The 26,374-nt window shown below is 47.5% G+C and overlaps 1 protein-coding gene across 1 annotated transcript in view; it reads left to right on the top strand.

Annotated features, from left to right (window-relative positions):
• CC2D1B (coiled-coil and C2 domain containing 1B) overlaps window positions 1–5,447 on the top strand; it is a 555,234-nt gene extending 549,787 nt beyond the window's left edge. Inside the window, exons 21-22 of the mRNA XM_086925080.1 lie at window positions 4,416–4,463; window positions 4,590–5,447. Coding sequence (XP_086781206.1) covers window positions 4,416–4,430 — 15 coding nt within the window. The 3' untranslated portion in view covers window positions 4,431–4,463; window positions 4,590–5,447. The remainder of the gene's footprint in view (window positions 1–4,415; window positions 4,464–4,589) is intronic.
• The last annotated feature ends 20,927 nt before the right edge of the window (window positions 5,448–26,374 follow it).

Here is a 26,374-nt window from a genome sequence, read left to right as displayed (position 1 = left end):
TACTGAATATTGTGTTGTATATCGACTCTATCACACGTGCCTTAGTGCAATCTTGCCTTGACTACTACAGCTCTTGTTGCTTGGCTCTTCCTGATAAACTCATCAGATGTTTATAAGAAGATATAGCGGCTCTTCTCATTTTATTCAGCCATCGATGGGATCATATCACAGCAATTCTTATATAGTTCAAGTGGCTGCCATCAAGAAATGTGTCTTATTCTAAGTCCAAAATTGTTCCTTCTGTCGTTCATGGTAATGCCCTGTACATTGAGACTGCTAAATTCCATCTTTACCTTTCCCTGTAATCCAGTCAAACTACTGTCCAGTGTTTGTTAAATATTCCATAAACCTGCACATTGAAGTTTGGGACAAAGTATTCTCACTACCCACAACTTAGAAATGGAACAGACTTCAAATTTCCTTACTCTCCATTGCCTCACCATACCTTCTTTTGTGCCTCTCTTTTATATATGTAATTTTCTACTGCAGCGTCAAAAAACATTGGTGTATATGCACTGTAGGAATAATAAATAACATAACATTATCATCAATCCAAGGGTAGTGGATGTTCAGATTTCTGTAGTGGCATTCCAAAGTTGTTTTGCTTTTCGTCTCATCCTTTGTTTTATTTGAAAGAGTTCAAGAGAATAAATTGAACCTAGATATTTTGAACTTTGAGGAGCCTGTATATGTCAGGAAATAAGTGTAGGAGAGTAGGGTCTGCAATCCTATGATCACCCCAGATTTTTGCTTTTTGCTTCACTGGTTTACGACTTCTCTGGCTGTGGGCCTGCTAATCAGACACACAGCCTTGCTGTTCTCTCACTAAATTGACACGTGTACCTTAGGTGCATTTACCAATTGGTACTGGGCCACCTTATCAGACCCTGTAACTCAGGGCATAGGTGTACCCAGGGCCTACCAGGGGCTGCAGCATGTATTATGCCACCCCTGGCTGGCCACCTAAATCTGACACAACTGGCTGCACGACAGCTGGGGCAAGGTGGTGTAATCACCCTTTGCTGTAGATATAGTATACCTATATCTAACCCTAAAATGGACACATAGATTCCTATCAGTCACTCCTATGGCAGGCCTTAGCAATCCTGAAGGCAGAGTGCTTGGAATCATGTGAGATGGTACTCTGGCATGAGCTGAGCCCGTTTGCAGCTTGCGGAACCAAGTCCTAATAGCTGTTCCATGATAACGCATACCATATACTCTTAAGTGCATTATAATCCTCGCGGTTATATGCCAACTCTGGTATCGCTTTATCAAAACATGTCGAGTAAGGTGTCATACGAATTGGAATACTAACCCCTCGCCAATTCTGGCGACGAGGTTAGCATTCCACCCTTCTAGAGGGACACGGCATGTATGTAACTGTGAACCCCGGTTAAAGTTAACTCGCGCCTCAGCATCACAAAATGGATGCTGCCACCACAGACACAAGTCTGACCTCCCGCTGCTGGGAGTCCTTCCAGCGAGGGGAGCCTGGACAAAGGGTTTCCTGTCAGGGGCGGTGCTAGCACCGACCCGGACAGGGTTTTGTGTATCCTAGGTAGGCAGGGCTGAATAGGAAGGTGACTGCAAGTGGCACCCCGGTGCTCACTATGCATCTGCCAGTCTGAACCGGTTCCAGGGGCACACCAGCCCCTGAGCTGGGGAAAGTCCGGCATGGGAGGGGTGTAACCACCCCCCTTCCTGGTCCCACCCATGGGCAGGACCTAGTCCCGTACCAGCCCCTTTCTTTAGTATAAAGGTGGGAGCAGGGACCCCTTCCAAATTAGATAATTCCGAATCTTGATGACTTTCCACGAAAGAACTCTTGAACCTTTCAGAAGACTCTCCCTTGTGGCTAAGGAGTAGCCACCCTGCACCCGCAGGCACCATCCAAGCATCGCGGTTTGCTGTAAGTCTCTCCTCCGGATCAAGACTGCCCAGCTCGACGAGAACCGGCTTTCCTGGCACCTCTGACCTCTACCTGCATCATCAGCCCAGCTGAGATTCGTGGGTGTGACGAGACCTCGAGGGACCGGCCATCTTCAGGACTGCACAACGCTTGCCCAGCACGACCGCCGAGGGATCCTCGAGTGAGTGCTTTGGGGTGTAAGAAGCCCTAACCCTGAGCAGCTCCAGCACCGAAGTCCAGCCCCCCAGCATCCACGAGATCTGCGTGGGGCCCTTCTGCTCTTTGCTGCTCACCGCGTTGTCTGGCTACTTGCCTGCTGGCTTGTGGCCTTCCTGACGACGAACGACGACATTTCCAACGCTGGTCTGGTTGCTCCAGACTGACCCTTGCGACATTTCCAACGCTGGTCTGGTTGCTCCAGACTGACCCTTGCTCCCCTCCAACAGAGGAGCACCCCAGACCCTCCTGGTCCACCCCAGACGCCATTTTAAGTCCACCGCGTGGGCTTGCATTTGCCAAGACTTGTTGCCCCAATCCTGGGTCCAGCGACGTCGACAGCAGATACCATCATGGGACAGCTCGCACCTCCATACTGGTCGCTGACAACGCCTCCTGGTCCGTGAGACTGCAGAGCCCAGCGTCGCCCACTCACCTGGTCGAGGTGACTTCAGCCGGTGCCATCCTGGTGCCCATCTAATCACTGGCTAGTGATTCAGAACGTGGTCCCCTCTGCTTACAGGTGTCTTCCATCTTCGATTCAGGCTTGGATCACTTCGAACTTCATCACTGGTCGCCTGCCAGCAACTTCTTCTTTCAGGCTCCATAGACTGCAACGAGGATTCCCGACGTCTTTCCAGACCTATGCATCCGCAGCTCCTGGGCTAGGTAACCTCAGCACTTCGGTGCTCCAGCATAGCTTAACTATCCAAAGGTCCAGATCCTTTTTCGTTTCAGCTCTACCTAGTCGGATTCGTCCGATAACACTAACTTTACGAAATCTAGCATCCATAGACTTTGTCCCACATCCCGCGTGAGAGTGCACACTCTGCACCCGATCTCCCTAGGCCTCCTGCTAGTAATCTGAAAGTTCAGTAGTCCAGTCCTAGCGATCCTAAAGCCTATTAGAGTAGTATTTACCTGCTAGTAATTTCGCATTCCACTTTAAGAGTATATGGTTTTTCGTGCCCCTCGGGCATTTGCGTAAATTGTGCGACTTTTTGTATTTTCTATAAGAGCTTTGTATTGTGCTTAGCGCCCTGTCCTCATAAAGAGTCCAGGACTGTTGTGTTCTAAATAAATATACTTTATTTTCATAACAACTTGTGTGGTGTCCTTTCACTTGGTGTTCAAGGGGTATATGTGATGGTATAACAGCTGGCTTAACACGCCCTCTAGAGTTTAGCCTAAAGACTGCTCTTGTCCATGCTACTAGGATAGCTGGTCTAACGGTTGACTTACAACCAATCATCAATAAGGGTCGTTTGGAATGATACACAGTGATCACTAGAATAGTGAGCACTACATATCAGGCCAACTTCTCACAATAAGGTTCTAAGAATCAGTTTGTCTGCCTCATTTTAGAAGTCTACCAGATGTGCAGTCTATCAATTAATAACAAATTTATTTTCTGACTTAATATCAATTTTTATGGCTTGATGAACATAGATTAAATCGGAGTCCTTTATAACTAAAGTTACTGTCTCTGCGGCCACGGTTATACCGATTTGATTTACTGGGGCAGAAACAGTGCATATATTAGTAATAGTCAAATCTGTCTGCCGGAGTGCTGCCCGTATACTAGCAAAAGGCCATTTTCAGGTATCTTGCAGTTATTTGTCACTGACACAGAGCGGTGTACCATGGCTGCTGCCATACTATCCATTGCGGAAGGATAGCCACTGCCATGTAGACATCAGTTGCACTCGAAACTAGAGTTGAAATATGGGCAACATTTGCTAGATTGCCGAGATAAAAGACTCCAAATGTGTTTTTAAAGTTTCCCAACCAGTCGTGCATGACATACTCTTTTGAAGTACTGTTAGGCCGGTGCTATACACTTTCCCCAGTGTACATCTATGTGATAGTATGCTCTCAGTACTTTGAGTCTAATTCTTATGTAGTGATTTCACAAGTTTCCTTATATTACACCACCTCTGCTTCAGACTGGTATCATCTCTTAATAAGTAACTTGCTAAGTGTGAGAACTCAATAAGTTGCAGTATGCTCATGGTCTTTTCAAAAATTCTTTGGAGGTGGATGTATGGGAAACTCTACCCCTTGCATTTTCACTACTTCAAAACTGCCAATATTAGTTTTTTTTCTATTTGAATATCCGTATGTAGGTGTGCTTAAAGATTCTCTAAATTAGAAGACATGTTGTTACTATACATTTATCAGTGTTGGATGATTTTGGTGATGTCCAAGATTCTTGATATTCAATTTATAGCCTGCAACCTAAAGTAACAGTATGAACATTTTTTTGATGTTTAATTATGTTTTTCAGGTTGGAAATTCATGAGTAAAGCACTCTAATCTTCTAATGCATAATCGGGTAAGTCTTTCATATAACAATAGTGATTATCATAAACTGTGTTAGGTCTATTTTTGTAGTGGTTAAACAATGACCACTTAATGATAATATATCCAACGTGACTGTGATTTTATTTCTCTTCTACAGATGTGGATTGTGAAAAAGGCTGCATGACAACAGATGTGGTGATTCAAACTTAGCTACAAATGCAAGCGCCAAAGATGAAGCCATTTGCACTACTGAATGTAGCACAGCCCCTTAGCTTGACAACCATTATGGTGCATCACAACCACGTGTTTTATATGGAGGCAGTCAGAGTGGCTGAGAAGGTGTCATAGAAGACCAGGAGAATGTGCTAATGGTACATGATGTAAAAGCATTTGGCTCTACAGACTTGACTGACTGAATGCCATCTCATTACAATGTCTGCTGTCAAGCCAATGCAGTGTACCTCCGCGAGTAGCTGTGGTTGTGCACAGAGTTGTGTGTCTGGATATTGCACTTCGATACATAATGATGACAGGGACTCAATGAGAACATTCTGCATACAGGGAAGTTTCTAAAACAGAGGTATTCAAACCTGTGCTGGTGACCTCATGCTGCCCTTACGATAACTGCCAACATTTATTACTTTTTATTACATAGCACTAAAATGACGTTCTTATAGTGCTGCAACAACAGAATCTGCCCTCTTGTTCCAGAACGTATGCGAACCTCTGCTGTACAAGCACCTTGTCCTCTTTCTACATCACAGGCTGATTTCCCGTTCAGAAGTCAGCAGTTAAGATTTTATTAGTTTACATCTAGCGCCAGCTTTGCCTGTTTTATGTGCCTTCATTATAAGACTGACTGTATTTCACTTTGACTTACCGCTTCATTGTAAATTCAGAAGTTGTAAAAGCATAATTATCATAGTTTTATTATTTTTTATGGGGTGGGGGCAGGTTATAACATTTTGTGTACTTCAAGACACTATGAAAGTAAAACGACTGTTACTGATTAAAACAGAATCTGTTATTTATTGCAAACGCTGGACCAGAGTTGTTAAGATCATGTGTGTAGATACAGTTGTATCTGTACTGTGTTTATATATAAAATTTTATGGGATACAAAACTGTTTTCTGTTTTCCTTTATGCTTTTCCTCAGAATACCTCTGTGTACTGTTATTTAATATCATAGGACGTCTGCCATTGGTAATAATATATAATATCTATATCTATATCTATATCTATACTACTATTATAAAGGAAGAACTTTGAACCTTTGAGGCGGGTAAACTCGGGAACCACAGCGCCAATCCACACACCCGATACATTGTTGTAATCGTCAGGGTGTGCAGATGGACATAGGCTACATAAACGTAATAAATATACGTTATTTAAAAAATGTACCGAAAAAAATAGTAGTCCCTTGGAAGAAGCGCCGGCCGCGACGTGCGTGCCCAACGTAAGGAGCGCGGGGTGGAGCGGCGTCCAGGAGCGCGAGGAGGACCGGCGGACATGGCGTGGGGAGGAGCAGTGATGAGCGGCAGACAGGCGGTGAGGAGCGGCGGACAGGCGGTGAGGAGCGGCGGACAGGCCTGGAGGAGCGGCGGACAGGCCGGGAGGAGCGGTGAGCGGCGGATGAGGTAGGTGATTTATTTATTTATTTAGGAGCGGTGAGCGGCGGAAAAATGAAGCAAAAATGAAAATCATGAGCAAGAGGAAGCTAACGGAGCATTACAAAAGTGAGCCAAACGGTGCATTCCAGGAGGAAAAAGTTACGTGTGCAGGTTAAAAAAGCGTATATCGTGAGCGAGAAAGCAAACGGAGCATTACAAAAGTGAGCCAAACGGTGCATAGCAGGAGGAAAAAGTTACGTGTGCAGGTTACAAAAGCGTAGAAAGTAAACATAGAGGTATAGGAGGAAAAAGTGACGTGTGCAGGTAGCAAGAGGAAGCAAACGGAGCATTAAAAAAGTGAGCCAAACGGTGCAAAAAAAGTTGTGTGCAGGTTACAAAAGCGTACAAAGTAAACATAGAGGTATAATACTGTAATATATGGAGGAAGGCTCCGGGGGACCCACGGACAACGTCGGGGCGGGCGGGGGCCCTGAAGCCTAATTGCTCCCGGACAACGTCGGGACGGGCTGCTAGTATATATATATACATACATATATGGCATGTGAACAAGGGCTTTGTAAGCCCGAAACGCGTCTTGCCCTCTTGCCTACACCTTTCCTGCAATAAAAGGACCTGTGAATTTAGACTAGCGGTCCGTCTCCTGCTTGCCTCGCTGTTCCTGTTCCTGGGTTGCAAGTGGCGTTCTCAGGAGTATGCGTATATATATATATATATATATATATATATATATATATATATATATATATATCCACGCGAAACTCCTCTGTAAACGAAAACCCAGGAGACAGACCACAGGACCAGATGTCAGGTTTCTTTTTTATTTGCTCAAGTTCATGAGAGAGTGCATAACGCGTTTCGGGCTACTAGAGCCCTTGTTCACATGCAACCATTGTTTGTACATTTTTTATTTTTATAGTGCACATTTCACCCAATCACCTACGCCCACTCCATATATCACGTGATCATGGAAATAAAAGACATATTCAAAATAGAAGTGCCTATATGACCGTATAAATACATAGGTACATAAAAATAGAGTAACATGTATATACAAGTTTAAATCAGAAGTCTCTGGATAAATCTATCAAATACTTGTATCTAGAGGGGGGCAAGAAAAAAAGGGGGGAGTGAGTTATAAAAAATCCTTCTTTAAATAGTTAGAATATTTATATATTGATCAACAAGACCAGAATAATAAATGGGTAAGATCTTATAGTGCTATTTTTAAAGTACAAACAGTGCATGTCCAAAAAGTGCAAAAGACCAATTGTGACCAATATTTTGTCCAGAGGAAGAAAAAGTGCCAATGTGCATGAAAAACCAGCTTGTAAACAATTTGCCTCATCATAATATTTCCGACAATTGGGTTAAGAACCACATTTTGCTTAAATTAAAAACCATGATAAAAGCATTTGATAATCCAAGCAAGCATAATCATAAATAGATAAAGATTATAAAAACACCCTGTGTATAAAAATTGTGTAAAAATACAGAATAAATATAGGTAATAAATTACATATATTTACAGATAGGGAATGACCCAAGAGAATTTCATAATTTCCGACTAACAGGGAACCTGACTAGACGGAATGAAGATGTGATAATTATTCGGAAAAACTGTTTTTATACATGAAAAAAGCTAAAGCAACCTCCAGGCAACAGGGAACCTGACTACCTGGGAGCAAAAGTCAGTTACTAACAATCAGACCAAAAAAGAGAAAATCATTATAGAAGTACATAGGGATTTTAAAGGAAAGTGTGCAGATCCTCTGTGTTATTAAGGCCATTCGGACTTTTACTGTCGAATTCCAATATCATATTTGATTCCAACTGCCTTAATTTTAAATCCCTATTACCACCTCTTCGTAATTTTGGTATTGCCCCCACAACATAATAAGATAGACAATTTACATCCCTATTATGTATAGACTCGAAGTGGCGTGCCACTGGATAACTAGAGTCATTATGTAAAATTGCCCGCAAATGTTGCAGGATCCTGACGTGCACTTGTTTGCTAGTACTGCCGATGTAATTGAGGCCACAAGTGCACGTCAGGACATATACCGCAAATTCAGTTTTGCACGTATATTGACCTACAATCGGGATTGCGGTCTCACTGAATGGGGTAGAGTAGTGGGTTTATTAGTACCAAATTTACAGGCCCTGCAAGTTGAGCATTTGCGAAATCCACCTGCTGTCTGCATCCAATTCGCTTTTTGCTTAAGTTCTGGACTTGGCTGGTCCAGAACGGCTCCCATATTGCGTGCCCTGCGGAAGGTTATCGTGGGTTTAGAAGGTAGCGGTGCACCTAAAACCGAATCTGTCATTATAATGGGCCAATTTTTGGTAATGATCTTCCTGATTGTACTCTCCTGGTCACTAAATGCTGTAATGAACCTGGTTTACAAAAGGGGGTGGTGATGAACAGAGTGTCTGAATTGAGCAGACCACTCTTACCCAGTCCAAAGATCAGGGCTTGATCCATCACCGTTATTTATCTCACTGCCCCATCCCAGCTCAGAACCTGGCTATATGCAAATCAGTCTGTCCCTGGCCCAGTGCATCATGGGAACAGGGCAGACTAAACTACCAAGCCAATGAACCTGGGGCATGTCTCATTGTTGATGTCTCTTTTAGAAGAAGAATCTTCTATGACATGATCGACCGGGAGTAGGCTATCTCGAGTTCTCAAACTAGCTTTTTTCAAAGCCTGGTCAAAGATCTTCTTAGAGTAGCCTCATTCCCTTAATCGAGTTTTTAAATCCCTCACACAGTTTGTAAAATCTTCATTGGTACTACAGATCCTTTTCAATCGAAGGATCTCTCCATAAGGGATGCTATGGATGGTCTGTTTGGGATGAAGACTTGATGCGTGTAGGGTGGTATTCCCTGCGGTTGGTTTCCTAAATAGTGTCGTTTGAATTTTGTTGTCATTATCAATATACACTTTAACATCTAGGAACTCAACCTCCTTCTTACTGATGTGGGATGTTATTTTAAGGTTCAAATGATTGACATTGATGTCATTAACAAAGGCAATAGCCTCCTCGATTTCACCCTGCCACACAATGAATACATCATCAATGTATCTGAGGAATTTGATTATTTTTTCATTCACCCATGTTTTGTGTATCCTGTTGAGGACCTGCTCCTCCCACCAGCCCACGTGTAAACACGCGTAGCTGGGTGAGAAGCAGGCCCCCATTGCTACACCTCTCACCTGACGCCAAACATCCTTTTCAAAGGCAAAAAAGTTATTGCACAGACACCACTCTATTAGGCTTAATATAGCCTTATTGTGTTCATAGAATTGCGCAGGCCTAAGGCTCAGAAAGTGTTTAACAGCATTGAGACCGTCAGTATGGGCTATGCTTGTGTATAATGATTCGACATCAAGCGTCATTAACACCATATCTTCCTGCCATTCTACTGTTTCAAGTTTTTTCAAAAAGTCAGTGGTATCTCTCACATAACTCGGTAGTTGTTTCACAGGTTCTTGCAAGAAGAAGTCTATATATTGGCCCACTTTCTCACCCAAGCTGTTTATTGCTGAGCTGATTGGTCTCCCAGATAAGGGCGAGATACCTTTATGAACTTTGGGGAGAAGGTAGAAAACTGGCTGTGTGGGGAATTCATTGTACAAGAATTTGAACTCCTCTCCTGAGATTAAACCTTCTCTTCTCCATTTATTTAACAACTTATATAGGTTATCCTTGGCCTGACCATACTCTTTATTGCTAGACTTGATATAGCACTCGCCATCATACAACTGTCTGTGCGCTTCAATAATGTAGTCCGATTTTGGCCAAAGGACCAAGTTGCCACCTTTATCCGCTCTTTTAATCACAATGTTCGGATTGGTACCTAGCTTCTTCATTAAAGCAAATTAATTTGCCCGTTGCTGACTGAATTCTTGTCTCTTATTTCTGTTAACTTTCTTATAGAGTGTTTTTACCTCTGAAATAACACAGTCATGAAAAGTATCTATCGCATCCTTAGTCATTAATGGTACAAAATCAGACTTGCCTTTGTATGGAGTTAATCCAGCACCTTTCTGTACCATGTTGATTTTACTCAATCGTCTTTGGGTTGAGATTTCTTCATCTTGAGTTGTCGATTGCGAGTCCAATGTTGCATTTAAGTCATGCATATCCAAAAATAAGGGGACATCAGCTGCCACTATTTCAGGAGCCCCTGAGACTGTAGCTGCAGTACGAGTATTTGTGCCGGTTTTCAATTTTTGCAGAGCAAAGAACTTTTTTAGTTTAAGTTTTCGTATATAGCAGAACACATCAACACGAGTTGGTGCATATTTGAATGATTGTGCTGGGCAGTAATTTAGGCCCAGGGCCAGCAGTTGTTCCTCTGCTTTTGTCAGAACAACATCCGAAAGGTTAATGACGGAGCTATTTATTGCTGTTTCTTTTTCCGCCAACCTTGTGGCTTCTTTTGCTACACTTTTTTGCTTTTGCTTCCGTCGTCTCTCGCGTCTTCTTGTGTTCCTGCGTTTCCGGCTAAGTTCTTTTGACGCGGTCGGAGTGTTGAAAGTCTTTCCGATACTAAAACATCAAGCTCCTGCTCTATATTGAATATTGTCTCCGGTTGTTGTTGAGTAAGCAGGTCCACACTTGAGACATATATATATATATATATATATATTATACACACGCAAGGATGGCGTTCTTAAGCCACTTTAAACGGCGGGCTCACGACGGGGTTCGCCAGCCCCTCGATATGCACACACTCCTGGTTCGCAATCCTTTCCACAGAAAAAAATCAGAGTCGGAGCCCAAATATAGTACGGTGCTTGTCAGATTTAATCAGCAGAAGAAAACACCCAACGCGTTTCGAGATCAGCCGATCTCTTGCAGCTTACCGGTACCATCATTCATTTAAAGAAACAAACTTTGTTTTGAATTGCACCAGGTGATCATAGACATAGTGAAAACATTTAGTTAATGCAGTGTCACCAATGTTGACTAAATAAAAGTTTTGTGTAAACATTCCTATCGTGTCATTGTCCAAAACGGAAAACATACACTGAAAGCCACATTTCTTTCGCAGCCGTATTCACAATGCAACAGTCAGCATCAAGGTATATTTGATTATAAACAAAAGTCTATAGTCATGTGAAGTTTCACAATGTCAACATGCTCGGGCTGAGTATCCCCCGGCAACAGTAGCTATATTTATGTTGAAGCACACAAACAGTGAGCATATAATTAGTCCTTGATTCACAATACCGCCCCAGTGGGCTTGTGTCGCATAGTTCAAATTCGCCATTTACAGTGACTTTGCCAATTCAGCCCAAGTGGGCAAAATCACAATAGTGCTCCCGTTCCTGCAAGGAAAGAAAAGAGGACATTGCTATATATAACAGATATTTCTTTACAGATCCGTGTACTGTTAAAAACATTTAAAATACCAGAATTCAGTTACCTAAGAAGCAGCAGCTTAACAATACACCAAGTATAACTCATTTCAGTTTTGGAGGTGAATTGCTAACTCTTCCCTCAAATTATGTCCTACAGGCTGCATAGTGTTGTACATGATAATGTACTTCGATTCCAGTTTTCTCAACTCGAACCACCTGTTACCTCCCCTCTCATTACTCCCAACACTATCCAGGACACAAAATTTCATCAAGTTGGGATTCTTATTATGTTCCTCAGCAAAATGCCTGGCTACGATCTTTTCGTTTGGGGTGTGACGGTGTTTACTCTTTGAAAGTACAACAAATGAATGTACAAGGTTAGCGAGACAACAAACGGATAAGTGTCTTTACACTTGAATTCGAGTAAGATAATTAGCTGCTTTCGTGGTACACAAGAGGTTATAATTTGCATAGAGGTCAACATAATCAGGTTCGCCCCTGATGAAGGCACTAATCTAGTACCGAAATGCATTGGGCTTCATAAAAACTTTGTGATCATGAAAGAATGTAAAACTGTTATATTAAGATACAATTGAATTAATGTAAATTTTGTTTGCTCTTCTAATGTCACAGTTGATGAAGATTATTATTTGAATATTGTAGAACTGTTGATGACAGACTGAATACTGAATAAAATAAACAGAAAGATAGTAAAATAAGGTGTACATTGAATAAGCCAATAAGCTATAGTTAGGTGCGGAAGCATCGAGTGAACAGTGCGTGATTAGATGGGTCAACAAACCCACTATAACTAACTATTGAACCAAGGAGTGACTATCCTTATTAATCACAGCACCAGTGGATTAACAACATAACTTTGAGTACAACGGAGTGCTCCACACAAACCCAATAACTATCACTGTCAGAATCAGAGGCATGCTGGCATTGCGGTTCTTCTAGGGAGCTTGACCACCTACTCTTTTACTGCAAACATTTTAAACCTCTATAGAGAGAGTTTGAGGTTACCTGCAGCAGCTTTTTTTGTTGTGTATTTCTTTATTGAAATTTTCATTTTACATGAAAAACAATTAAATACAAAGTACCCTACTCCAGCATGAATACTTTACTAAATATGGCTCCAAAAAGGAGCAAAAAAGAACTTCGGTAAGAATGAATGAGAAATCGAAAAATTTAAATCCAATAAGGAACACATGAGCACTCTCACTCAACAAATACAGTTGAAGCAATGCCTAAGATAACCTATCCACACACGTAACATACATCCAAAAACAAAATTAATTAAGACATCAATTTCGATGAAAGAACTCCAATAGCCATCACAGTTGAATGGATAAAAGAAGTACACCACAGACAAGGAAGATAGTTAAAATTCACATAAGCTCAGAAATTGCCCCCAAATCTCGTCAAATATTTGGACATTTGATGTTGAATCTTATAAATCAAGTGTTAATACGAAGCAAACCGATAAAGTTCAGCTAGCCAATCTTGATGTGTGAGCACCTTTGCTATACACCAGTGCCAAAATATGCAGATCTCAGCCACTATAAGAGCTGTCAACATCGATCTTTGCCAATAAGAAATCGCACTATCTGAAGAACAAAAATCATGTAACAAGGCCAGCTTGTCCAACCCTTCGAAAGGAATAAAACCAGTTGAGGGTATCGTCTCCCATACATAGCACAAATATATATCCAATACTGGGCATGATGCAAATCACATGCAACATGTGGACACCTCCAACTTCCAGAACTTGGAGCCAGACGAGCCTAATAAAAATTGAAAGGAGACCAATACCAGTTATGGAGGGTTTAGAAATAAGCATACTTTACTAACTCTTCTCTGAGCGAGTGATCATGACAGTGTAGGATATCTTTCCAGTCACCATCTGAGTACGCTACACCAAGCCACTCCTGCCAATGCGATTTAACCTCAAACCAAATATCATGTGAGTAGAGACTGTCACTGAGAATTCGGTACATATTCAACATCCCTTCCTTGGAAAAGCCTCACAACTTGAGTTAGTCTAGAATCTGTGAAGGCAAGAGATGAATCGGATCCTGTCCAAGCTTACAGCTTATACAATGCCGCACTTGCCAATACCTCTAGAGCTGTGACTGGGGAAGCGAAAATGTTGATTTCAACATCTCAAAGGAACTAAATGAATCTCCCTGGTGAAGATCTCCAATCGTTTTAATTCACCCCTCTCTTACCATAAAGACCATTTTATTGGCTGTCGGTCTACAGTGATTACCTCATTGTACTAAAGTGGCGCATCTTTATGAACTGTTCTGTCAACTCTCAAGAGTCAGTCTGAATCTTTCCATGCGTCCCACTTAGCCCTTAACGATGGAAGACAGAGCAGAGCTGCCAAAATGTGAGTATTGTAGAAGATGCCTTAACCCACATGAGCCTGGTCTTTTTTTTTATTATAAACCTTTTTATTGGATTTTAACATGTTACAAGTCGTACAGTAATCGGCTTGACCATTTCGGTAGCACAAATTAACATTATCAGATTTATGACGAGGGTAGCGGAGTAAGCAGTCACATAGTGGATTCGTTGGTGGAGGGGGGGTACCCCTCCCATCATCTCCACCGAAGGTGCCGGAAGGCATCGGGGAGACAGTTAGTGGTAGGATTCCCGCCATTCTCCGACCCCTATGACCGTCTCTGATCCAAAACCCCTGTGAAGGGTATCATTCATAGATAATCCAGTTTTCAAACTAACCTTGGGGGTGTGTAACTAGGTAACTATTGGGGGGGGGGGGAGCCTGGGGTCGCAGAAAGCGTGGGTCAGTGTAGAGGGATCCCATATCGTTATGCTAGCGTCGTGCACTTTATCTACTCTCGGCCAGTGCTATGATTCCCTGGGGATGACCCGGGTGGAGCTGTCTTGTCGTGGATGAGGGGCAGAGGGAGGGGGTGGAAGACAGGACGCGTGAGTGGACTGGGATGCAGGTGAATCTGGTGTCACCTGGGAGTTTTGCTTGTGCTCTGTGCCATTTGTATGCGCTTGCCTAAAGTCTTGTAGGAGTGTCGCCCATTCTAATGAGAGAGGTCGCCGTCGTATACCACGGGCCTCCTCTTGCCCAATAAGATCTTCCTCGGCTGCAGACCACTTCTGCACCGCCCCTCACCATGCAGCTATTGGTGGCCCTTCTGCTGCTCGCCAATGCAATGCCAGGGCAAATTTGCTCTCTACTTTCTTCCGTTTGTTGCGTTTAAAAATGCCTAGGGCACATGCCTCCCATGTGTGGAAGTCTGTGAGTCCTTTGACTGTCTGCAGGGTGGTGTACACTGTCGTCCAGAGGGTTTGTATCACTGGCCATGACCAAAACATATGAGCAAATGTGGCTTCCGGGGTGTGACTTTGGGGGCAGTCAAAGTGGGACGTCGGGTAAACGCGTTTGAGCTGCAACGGTGTGAGATAGGCTCAGTGTAATATGTTGAACTGGATATTTTTTAACCTCTGATTGCAAGACACTTTTTATGGTGTTCTAGGGCCATCCAGAATTCACGATCATGGAGGGCGCGTCCGAAATCATCCTCCCAGTGGAGCCGTAATCGGGTCAGCGGTACCTGTGTGAGTTCCATAATGGATTTATAAATCCATGTGATGTGATGCCTGCCCGCCCCCATTCGTAATAGTGTGTGCAGCACCGGGTGAGTCTTGGGTTCCCCGCTCCCGAGGTCCCAGGTCCGCTTACAGTCTGCCATCAGCTGCCTGTGCAGCAGGAATTGGCCAGCAGGAAGCCAGATTTCTTCGATTAGTTCTGCGAACGGGATCAATTGGCCGTCGGAGAACAGGGTCTCTGTTTCGGTGAGTTGAAATTCGGTCCAGATTCTAAGCTCTCCTGCGGTGTAGAACCCACGCCTCTTAGGGAGGCCATCCAACGGTAGTAATGGGGAATACAATGGTGCCCCCTTGGACATGCGGTGAACTCGCATGGTACAGGCTCTGGCTGCCTTGACCAGCAGCGGTTGGGCTGGATCGGGTCTGGTGCCTGGTAGGAGCATTCGGGTCAGCTGCGGAACTGTCATCTGTCTGTCCTGGGACACCGTTTCCCCGAGGTTGCGATGTGCCGTCCACCACGACATCCACTGCAGCTGTGCTGCCAGAAAATGGGCTTCAAAAGATGGGGCGCCCATCCCTCCCGGATCGAGAGGCAACTGCAGGGCCGAAAGGGCTACTCTGCTGCGGCCCCACCCCCATATCAGGGAAATTAGTAATGAATTGAGCTCCTGGAAGAAGGCCCATTGCGGAACAGCTGGAATATTGGTGAAGTAATATAGAAGCCGGGGTACCATGATCATTTTAGATGAGGCTACCCTACCAATGAGGGCCAGGGGTATGGCCTGCCAGAAAGCAACTTGGCTCTTAAGTCCCCGTAGGGCCCGATAGTGGTTGCCCTTCAGGAGTTCTCGGGGCTCATGATAGAGTCTGACGCCTAAGTACCGCGGGGTGTCGCCCGCCCATGCTAGCAAGGCGTTTCCAATATGTATCTCCCTATGCGGGGTGTTCGGATGTAGGGGATAGAGAGAGGATTTCTGCCAATTCACTCGGAGTCCCGCAGCTCTCTCGAAGTCTGCGAGTGTGGTCCACAGGGTGGTAGGGTCCACTGTGATGTCTCTAACGTATATAAGGAGCTCATCCGCAAACAGGGAGACGCAATGTGTGCGACCTCCCAGAGGGATGCCCCATTCAATTAATCAATCAGGACATTTGTTAAGAGCGCTACATACCTGTGAGGGTCTCAAGGCGCTTTGCTGCTACTGATCGAAGAGCCAGGTCTCGAGGAGTCTTCTGAAGGCCAGTAGGTCTTGGGTCTGCCATAAGTTGGTGGGGAGGGTGTTCCAGGTCTTGGCGGCGAGGTGGGAGAAGGATCTGCCACCGGCGGTCGTTCTTCGGATGCAAGGGACTGTGGCGAAGGTGAGACCGGCAGAGCGGAGCTTGCGGGTAGGGGCGTAGAAGCTCAGTCGTCTGTTGAGGTACACTGGGCCAGCGTTGTGGAGGGCCTTGTGTGCATGGATGAGGAGCTTGAAGGTTATCCTCTTGTTGACTGGGAGCCAGTGTAGGTCTCTCAGGTGGAGTGTGATGGGGATGTCGAGGATCAGTCGTGCCGAGGCGTTCTGGATGCGTTGCAGCTGTCTCAGGAGCTTGGTTGATGTTCCTGCTTAGAGGGCGTTTCCGTAGTCCAGCCTGCTGGAGACGAGGGCCTGGGTAACTGTTCTTCTTGTTTCGGTGGGGATCCACTTGAAGATCCTGCGGAGCATTCGTAGGGTGTTGAAGCAGGATGAGGAGACGGCGTTGGCCTGTTTAGTCATGGAGAGGGTGGAGTTGAGGATGACTCCCAGATTGCGTGCGTGGTCAGTGGGTGTTGGGGCTGTTCCCAGTGAAGTCGGCCACCAGGAGTCGTCCCAGGCTGAAGGGGTCAAGTCAAGTCAAGTCATAGAATTTATATAGCGCACTACATACCCGGAGGGTTTCAAGGCGCTTAGGAAGGGGAGGAGGATTACTTGTCAAATATCCACGTTTTAGGTTGCTTTCTGAATGCTAGGTGGTTCTGGGTAAGGCGAAGGTAAGCGGGGAGTGAGTTCCATGTTTTAGCAGCCAGGTATGAAAAGGATCTGCCTCCCATGGTGGTCTTGTTGATGCGGGGTACAGTGGCGAGGGCTTGGCTGGAAGAACGTAGTTGGCGGGAGGGGGTGTAGAAGGACAGTCGTGAGTTGAGGCATTCTGGACCGATGTCGTAGAGTGATTTGTGTGCGTGGGTAAGCAGTCGGAAAGTGATCCTCTTATTGACGGGTAGCCAGTGAAGGTCTTTAAGGTGACCAGAGATGTGTTCGTTGCGTGGGATGTCTAATATGAGTCTGGTTGAGGCGTTTTGGATTCGTTGAAGTTTCTTCTGGAGTTTTGCGGTAGTACCTGCGTAGAGGGTGTTTCCGTAGTCCAGTCGGCTCGTGACCAGAGCGTGGGTGACTGTTTTCCTTGTTTCGGAGGGGATCCAGCGAAATGTTTTTCTGAGCATGCGAAGAATGTTGAAGCAGGAAGAGGATACGGCGCTGACTTGTCTGTTCATTGAGAGTGAAGAATCCAGGATGACGCCTAGGTTCCGTGCGTGGTCTGTCGGGATGGGTGCTTTTCCGAGGGCTTCCGGCCACCAGGAGTCGTCCCATGCAGAGGGGGATGTGCCTAAGATGAGGACTTCTGTTTTGTCTGAGTTCAGTTTCAGACGGCTTTGTTTCATCCATTCGGCAACTTCTTTCATTCCTTCGTGTAGGTTGGTTTTGGCGGTGCTGGGGTCATTGGTGAGGGAAAGGATCAGTTGAGTGTCATCCGCGTACGAGATGATGTTGAGGTTGTGTTGGCGTGCGATGGCTGCGAGGGGGCTCATGTATACGTTGAAGAGGGTGGGACTGAGTGAGGATCCTTGTGGTACGCCGCAGATGACTTCAGAGGCCTCGGAATTGAATGGTGGAAGGCGGACTCTCTGGGTTCTTCCGGTGAGGAACGAGGTGATCCATTCAAGTGCTTTTCCTTGGATTCCGATGTTATTGAGGCGTTGTAAGAGGGTGCTGTGGCAGACTGTGTCGAAGGCTGCAGAGAGGTCGAGGAGGATGAGGGCGACTGTGTCTCCATTGTCCAGTAGAGTTCGAATGTCGTCTGTTGCTGCGATGAGGGCGGTCTCAGTGCTGTGTTTTGCTCGGAAGCCAGATTGTGAGGGGTCGAGGGATTTGTTGGCTTCGAGGAAGGCGGCGAGCTGGTTGTTGACAGCTTTCTCGATGACTTTGGCCGGAAATGGAAGAAGCGAGATGGGGCGGTAATTTTTGAGTTCGGTGGGGTCCGCTGTGGGTTTTTTCAGAAGGGCGGGGAGTTCAGCGTGTTTCCAGTCTTCCGGGAAGGTGGCAGAGTTGAAGGAGCAGTTGATGACGTCTTGGAGGTGCGGTGCTATGACGGAGTCTGCTTTGTTGAAGATGTGGTGAGGACATGGGTCTGTGGGGGATCCTGAGTGGATGGAATTCATCAGGCGGATGGTGTCCTCAGTGGAGATTGGGTTCCAGTCGTTAAGGGTGTTCATGGGGGGAAGATGATCAGCAAATGGTAGGGTGGGTTAGTTTCCGGGTTGGTTGTCAAAGCTGTTGTGGATGTCTGCAATCTTGTTGTGGAAAAATGAGGCTAGGGAGTCGCAGAGGGTTTGAGAGGGGGTGATGTCGTTGGAGTTGGCCGAGGGATTGGAAAATTCCTTGACGATGTTGAAAAGTTCCTTGCTGTTGTGAGCGTTGTTGTCAAGTCGATCCTTGAATGCTGTTTTCTTGGCTTTTCGGATTAGTTGGTGGTGAGTGCGGGTGGCGTTTTTGAAGGCGTCCTTGGTGCTGGTGGTTGGGTCTTTTTTCCAGGCCATTTCAAGGGAGCGGCAGAGTTTCTTGGACTTCTTGAGATCATCGTTGAACCATGAGGCCTTCTTGCTGCCAGGTTTGTTTTGACGTTTTTTCAGTGGTGCTAAGGTGTCAGCGGTGTTGGATAACCATAGGGTGAGGTTGGCGGCGGCTTCGTTAGCGTTAGAAGAGAGGGCTGGGGTGTTTTGAAGGAGCGATGCGGAGATTTGGTCCGTGGTGATTTTGTTCCAGTTCCTTTGCAGGGTAGGTTGGAGGTGGATGCTGCGTTTTGGTTTGTTGTAGGTGAAGTGAACGCAGCTGTGGTCAGTCCAGAGGAGGTCCGTAGTGTGGCTGAAGGAGACATGGTTGCTGGATGTGAAGATGGGGTCGAGTGTGTGACCTGCGATGTGGGTGGGGGAAGTGACTAGTTGTTTAAGTCCGAGGTTGGCGAGGTTGTCCACGAGGGTGGCGGTGTTGCGGTCGTTGATCTTTTCGAGGTGAAAGTTGAGGTCTCCCAGAAGGATGTAGTCTTTGGAGGGGAGCGCGTGTGGGGTGACGAAGTCCGTGATGTCTTAACTGAATTTTGCGCGGGGTCCTGGTGGTCTGTAGAGGAGGGTGCCTCTGAGTGTGGTTTTGGGGTCGATGTGGATCTGGAAGTGAAGGTGTTCGGAGTTGGCGAGGTTGGCGTCAGAGCTGGTTGATATGCGGATTGATTTCTTATGGACGATAGCGATTCCTCCTCCAGTGTGGCTGGTGCGGTCTTTGCGAGTGATCTTATAGTCTTCAGGGATGGCAATGGTGATGTCTGGTGCGGAGGAAGTGTTCATCCATGTTTCCGTTAGGAAGGCGATGTCTGGAGAAAGGGTGTCTAGTAGGTTCCATAGGTCAATGGCGTGTCTGTGGACCGAGCGGGTGTTGAGAAGGATGCATTGTAGGTGGTTGGGGTCGGGAGTCAGTGGTGTGGTCGTAGCGGAGATGTTGTCGGTGCCGCTGAATTTGCAGGAGTAGCAGGAGAAAGGTCCATGGGTTTGTCCAGGAGCGGCTTGGACGCAGTTGGTGGAGCGGCCGGGGTTGAGGGCTAGGAGGGTGGTGGCATCGTAGGTAATGCGGGAGGGCTGGGCAGCGCGAGGGGCAGGGGGTCTGGCGCTGGGCGCGGTCCAGGCGCGGACGGGCATAGACGGGCTTACCTTTGGCGCACCTTCGGCGCGGGTTGGGCGCGGTCGCTGCGCGTGAATGCTGCGCGCGGGAACTACTGTCATATATGGGTGGTGGAGGGGGCGGGGGCGAGGCAGGGTCAGCTGGGAGGCGGGCGCGGGGTGGAGCTACGGTCAGGGAAACAACAAACAACGAAATGGCTGCAACTACGGCGAAATCGAAAGTAGCCTGGGGATGATTATAAGGCACAATCGGGCACAAAGTGAAGCGCAATCTGTAAACAAAGCGCAGGCTTGGCGGAACAGCCCAAACAATTCACAGCGCACAGTGCATACAATTCAAACAACAAGTACAATGAGCTAAGCAGGCAGCGGCAGTGAAGCGGAGCAAAAGGTCGCGCTGGGGTGTGCTTGTAAAGCGCTACGATACCACAGAGTCAGAGCGTCGAGGAACAGCTTGTGAGTCACAGAGTCAGAGCGCTACGATACCACAGAGTCAGAGCGCCTTGCGAGGGTGGGGGAGCGACCTCTTCCGACCAGGTCAGGAGAGTCACGGCGCAGGGAAGGTGGAGTAGGTCCACGACTATCTGCGGGAGGCAGGGTCAGCTGGGAGGCGGGCGCGGGGTGGAGCTACGGTCAGGGAAACAACAAACAACAAAATGGCTGCAACTACGGGGAAATCGAAAGTAGCCTGGGGATGATTATAAGGCACAATCGGGCACAAAGTGAAGCGCAATCTGTAAACAAAGCGCAGGCTTGGCGGAACAGCCCAAACAATTCACAGCGCACAGTGCATACAATTCAAACAACAAGTACAATGAGCTAAGCAGGCAGCGGCAGTGAAGCGGAGCAAAAGGTCGCGCTGGGGTGTGCTTGTAAAGCGCTACGATACCACAGAGTCAGAGCGTCGAGGAACAGCTTGTGAGTCACAGAGTCAGAGCGCTACGATACCACAGAGTCAGAGCGCCTTGCGAGGGTGGGGGAGCGACCTCTTCCGACCAGGTCAGGAGAGTCACGGCGCAGGGAAGGTGGAGTAGGTCCATGACTATCTGCGGGAGGCAGGGTCAGCTGGGAGGCGGGCGCGGGGTGGAGCTACGGTCAGGGAAACAACAAACAACAAAATGGCTGCAACTACGGGGAAATCGAAAGTAGCCTGGGGATGATTATAAGGCACAATCGGGCACAAAGTGAAGCGCAATCTGTAAACAAAGCGCAGGCTTGGCGGAACAGCCCAAACAATTCACAGCGCACAGTGCATACAATTCAAACAACAAGTACAATGAGCTAAGCAGGCAGCGGCAGTGAAGCGGAGCAAAAGGTCGCGCTGGGGTGTGCTTGTAAAGCGCTACGATACCACAGAGTCAGAGCGTCGAGGAACAGCTTGTGAGTCACAGAGTCAGAGCGCTACGATACCACAGAGTCAGAGCGCCTTGCGAGGGTGGGGGAGCGACCTCTTCCGACCAGGTCAGGAGAGTCACGGCGCAGGGATGGTGGAGTAGGTCCACGACTATCTGCGGGAGGCAGGGTCAGCTGGGAGGCGGGCGCGGGGTGGAGCTACGGTCAGGGAAACAACAAACAACAAAATGGCTGCAACTACGGGGAAATCGAAAGTAGCCTGGGGATGATTATAAGGCACAATCGGGCACAAAGTGAAGCGCAATCTGTAAACAAAGCGCAGGCTTGGCGGAACAGCCCAAACAATTCACAGCGCACAGTGCATACAATTCAAACAACAAGTACAATGAGTTAAGCAGGCAGCGGCAGTGAAGCGGAGCAAAAGGTCGCGCTGGGGTGTGCTTGTAAAGCGCTACGATACCACAGAGTCAGAGCGTCGAGGAACAGCTTGTGAGTCACAGAGTCAGAGCGCTACGATACCACAGAGTCAGAGCGCCTTGCGAGGGTGGGGGAGCGACCTCTTCCGACCAGGTCAGGAGAGTCGAGAGCCGAGGATGAGGACCTCCGTCTTTTCAGAGTTCAGCTTCAGTCTGCTGTTCCTCATCCATTCGGCGAAGGCCTTCATTCCTTCGTGGAGGTTGGTTTTGGCGGTGTGAGGATCTTTGGTGAGGGAGATGATCAGCTGAGTGTCGTCGGCATAGGAAATGATGTTGAGGTTGACGTGGGTAAGGGGTGCCATGTTGAACAGCGTTGGCTGAGGGAAGAGCCCTGAGGTCTGCTGCAGATGATCTCTGTGGCGGTGGAGCGGAAGGGTAGGAGGCGGACGCTCTGAGTTCTGCTGGAGAGGAAGGATGTGGTCCAGTCCAGGGCCTTCTCTTGGATCCCGGCGTCATGTAGGCATGTTCGTAGTGTGCGGTGGCAGATCGTGTCGAAAGAGGTTGATAGGTCCAGGAGGATGAGGGCTGTTGTTTCTCCGTTGTCGAGCAGGGTCCTGATGTCGGTGGCGGCGATGAGGGCGGTTTCGGTGCTGTGGTTGCTGCGGAAACAGGGACTGGGAAGGGTCCAGGATGTTGTTGTTCTCAAGTTAGCTGGTCAGTTGTTTGTTGACGATTTTCTTGGTGACCTTCGCCGGAATGGGAGCAGAGAGAAGGGACGGAAGTTCTTGAGGTCCTTGGGGTCCGCCTTCGGCTTCTTGCGTAAGGTGTTGATCTCTACGTGCTTCCAGCTCTCCTGGAAGGTTGCTCTCTCGAAGGAGATGTTGATAGCTTTTCGGTGATGGTGGGGCGAAGATTGTGCTGGCTTGGTTTAAGACGTGGTGTGGGCATGGGTCAGACAGGGATCCAAAGTGGACGGAGTTTATGATTTTGATGGTGTCATCGTCGTCGGACCATACGATCAGGCGGCTGGTGGACGCGGGGTTGGAGGTCTCGGTGGTTGGTGGGGCGGTCGTGGTGTTGAAGCTGTCGTGGATGTCTGAGACCTTGCGGTGGAAGTACGTGGCCAGTGAGTCGCACAGGTCCTGCGAAGGGGGGATGCCGTTGGTGTTGGAGCTGTGGTTGGAGAGTTCCTTCACGATGCTGAAGAGCTCTTTGCTGTTGTGTCCGTTGTTGATAATAGATCATCGCCTTCACATTGCGAATAGTTCAATTCTATCCTTGATTAATGTCTATTGACCCTGGAGGAGTCTCCGATCATGCCGTGACAGTGCGGGAATTGGATTTAGGGCATGTGTCTCCAGTATCTAAGTGTTGGCGCCTGAATCTCTCAAATAATCATACTCCAGAGAGCAAACAAACTTATTTATGCCAATTCTTATTATATAATGAATCATCAATCAATCAATCATAGACATTTATAGAGCGTTCTACTTACCCGGAGGGTCTCAAGGCGCTAGGGGGGGGAGGGGGAGTGCTGCTACTGCTCGAACAGCCAGGTCTTGAGCTTCTTCCTGAAGGCGAGGTGGTCTTGGGTCAGGCGCAGGTCGGGAGGGAGGGAGTTCCAGGTCTTTGCGGCCAGGTAGGAGAAGGATCTTCCTCCTGTCGTCGCTCTTCGGATGCGGGGGACGGCGGCGAGGGCGTGACTGGCTGATCGGAGGTGTCGTTTGGGAGCGTAGAAGTTGATGCGGTTGTTGAGGTAGCTCGGGCCTTGATCGTGAAGGGCTTTTTGTGCGTGGGTGAGGAGACGGAAGGTGATTTTTTTGTTGACCGGGAGCCAGTGCAGGTCTCTCAGGTGTCTGGAGATGTGGCTGTGTCGTGGGACGTCCAGGATGAGTCTGGGTGAGGCGTTCTGGATCCGTTGGAGTCTCTTCTGGAGCTTGGCGGTGGTTCCGGCGTAGAGGGCGTTGCCGTAGTCCAGTCGGCTGGTGACGAGGGCCTGGGTGACCGTCTTCCTGGTCTCGGTGGGGATCCACCGGAAGATCTTACGTAGCATGCGCAGGATGTTGAAGCATGACGAGGAGACGGCGTTGACTTGTTTGGTCATGGAGAGGGAGGAGTCCAGGATGAAGCCCAGGTTGCGTGCGTGGTCTGTCGGTTTGGGTGCGGTGCCCAGGGCGGGGGGCCACCAGGAGTTGTCCCAGGCGGAGGGCGAGGATCCCATGATGAGGACTTCCGTCTTGCCCGAGTTCAGCTTCAGGCGGCTGGTCGACATCCACTCGGCTACCTCTTTCATCCCTTCGTGAAGGTTGGCTCTGGCGGCGGCGGGGTCGTTGGTCAGGGAGAGGATCAGCTGGGTGTCGTCGGCGTAGGAGATGATGTTCAGGTTGTGTTGGCGTGCGATGGCCGCGAGGGGGCTCATGTAGACGTTGAAGAGGGTTGGGCTCAGCAAGGATCCTTGGGGTACGCCGCAGATGACTTTGGTGGCCTCTGACTTGTACGGTGGCAGGCGGACTCTCTGTGTCCTTCCGTCGAGGAAGGAGATGATCCATTCCAGTGCCTTCTCCTGGATTCCGACGTTGTTGAGGCGCTGTGCTAGGGTGCGGTGGCAGACGGTGTCGAAGGCCGCGGAGAGGTCTAGGAGGATGAGGGCCGCTGTTTCTCCGTTGTCCATCAGGGCTCGAATGTCATCGGTGGCAGCGATGAGGGCGGTCTCGGTGCTGTGGTTGGCCCGGAAGCCAGACTGCGAGGGGTCGAGGGATCCATTTGTCTCGAGGAAGGCGGCCAGCTGCTTGTTGACGGTCTTCAATCATCTATTTCTGTGTTAAATTCACCAAAAAAAGAGTTCTTATAGATCTTTATAAACGAAAATTCAAAATATTTAATAGAATTTCTCATTTGCCCAAGAAGTCTGATCCCTGAAGAGGGCTAGAGTACCTGGCAGGGCCACTTGGCTTCTACCCTTTACAATATAAAACACAAACATAGGATCATAAACGTCCACAAAGAGAGCAGAAGCGTTTGTGTTAGTTGGTGCTTTAAACAATGTATGAGTTGTCTCTAACTGCAGTTCCAGGTGTCTGCTGATGTTAGGTAGAATGGAAAACCGACCTTCGAGAGCCATCTACTTGAAGGGGCAGCACTGCTTTTGAAGGCATGGCACTGAGGATGCAATGCTAGGCATTGATAGTGTCTTTCCACGCCTTGCTTTGCAAGAACAGCACCTCTCTCACGTGCTTTATGAAGATTAAATAAAGATTGAACTTCAAAAACAACATCATTGATTCTGCTATTGAATGTTTCACTACCTTGATTGATAAGCTATGGTCACTATTGTATAATTGAAAAAGAAATTTGTATGCTGGATCAAAATTTGTTCGAATTGAAAGTTGGGACAATTTGTTGTCCTGGGAGATTTAGGGGATATAGAATCTCCGAACCGTGGCACCAACAAAACTAAATAAGGCAGCACTTAGGATAGGTGCAATTGTGCTTAGACCCCTTTCCCCAGTTCTTTTGTTCATAACCTCTCCCACATGAGCAGATTCATTCATAGAGATGCACCCTACAATCATGCGGAGCCATTTCTATACAGAAAGCAGAGAAGCAAGCAGAGGGCATTGGTGTTTTACTACTAGCACTGTAGGGCACTGTTGGACTTGGCCCTTTTTGCAGGGACATCCCTAAACTCTTTGCCTTTCTCCTAGCCTTTTCTCTGACTTGGTGTTGGTGGTTTTAGGACTCTGGGCACTTTAGCACTGCTGTCCAGTGTAAAGTGTGTGTGCTCTCTGTGTTACTTAAGGTAAGATTGGTCTACATCTGTTTGGCCTAATTAATTTACCTGTCAGTCCCTTGTAAAGTGGTATCTCATATACCCAGGGCTTGTAGATTAAATGCTACTGGTGGGCTTGCAGAGCTGGTTGCGCAACCCACCAAAGTAGAATTTCAAACCGATCTCAGGCCTCTGGCATTGCAGGGCCTGTGCGCACAGCGTGACTGCCACTGTGACGTGGCACCTAAAGTGTGTGCCATGTCTGTGACCCCCCTTTTACTGCATGTCAGTCACCCCAAAGGTAGCTCTAGCTACCCCAATGGGCAGGGTGCATTGTTGGTAAAAGATTGGATATGTACCTTAAATGTGTATCATGTCCTGGTAGTGACAAACTGACATTTTGATTTCTCACTACTGTGGGGCTGCCCTCCCATAGGAATGCATTGGGGATTACCTTATAAGTGTTTCAGTGGTAATTCCTGATATGAGAGGCGCAACGTGGTCACGTTTAGTATATTTGGAATGGTAATAATAAATGCTGCGCAATGAGAAGTGTGGCTCAATGATTAGAGCGACAGACCCTGATGCAGAGGTCTAGCCCGGGACCAGGGTTCAATTCCCCGCCTCAGCGGGTCTTGGGCTAAAAAATTCCACGGACCTGACAATTCTCGCCTCGGTGCCTACTCCAATCATGGAGTGCCACTCTGCAACTCTGGGCAATAGCTTGCTTAATCTCCACAATGGCCCCCACAACGCTAAGGATGCCTGGCCTCCACCTTGGGGGTGCCCAGGAGTGGACGCCTCACAGGGAGAGCCAGGATGGGTTCCACAGCGTTATTCGTAC

The sequence above is a fragment of the Lissotriton vulgaris genome, chromosome 1_1, assembly GCF_964263255.1.
Source record: "Lissotriton vulgaris chromosome 1_1, aLisVul1.2, whole genome shotgun sequence".
Lineage (NCBI taxonomy): Eukaryota > Metazoa > Chordata > Amphibia > Caudata > Salamandridae > Lissotriton > Lissotriton vulgaris.
The sequence above is the reverse complement of the archived record's forward strand: the minus strand, read 5'-3'. Positions and strand labels throughout refer to the sequence as shown.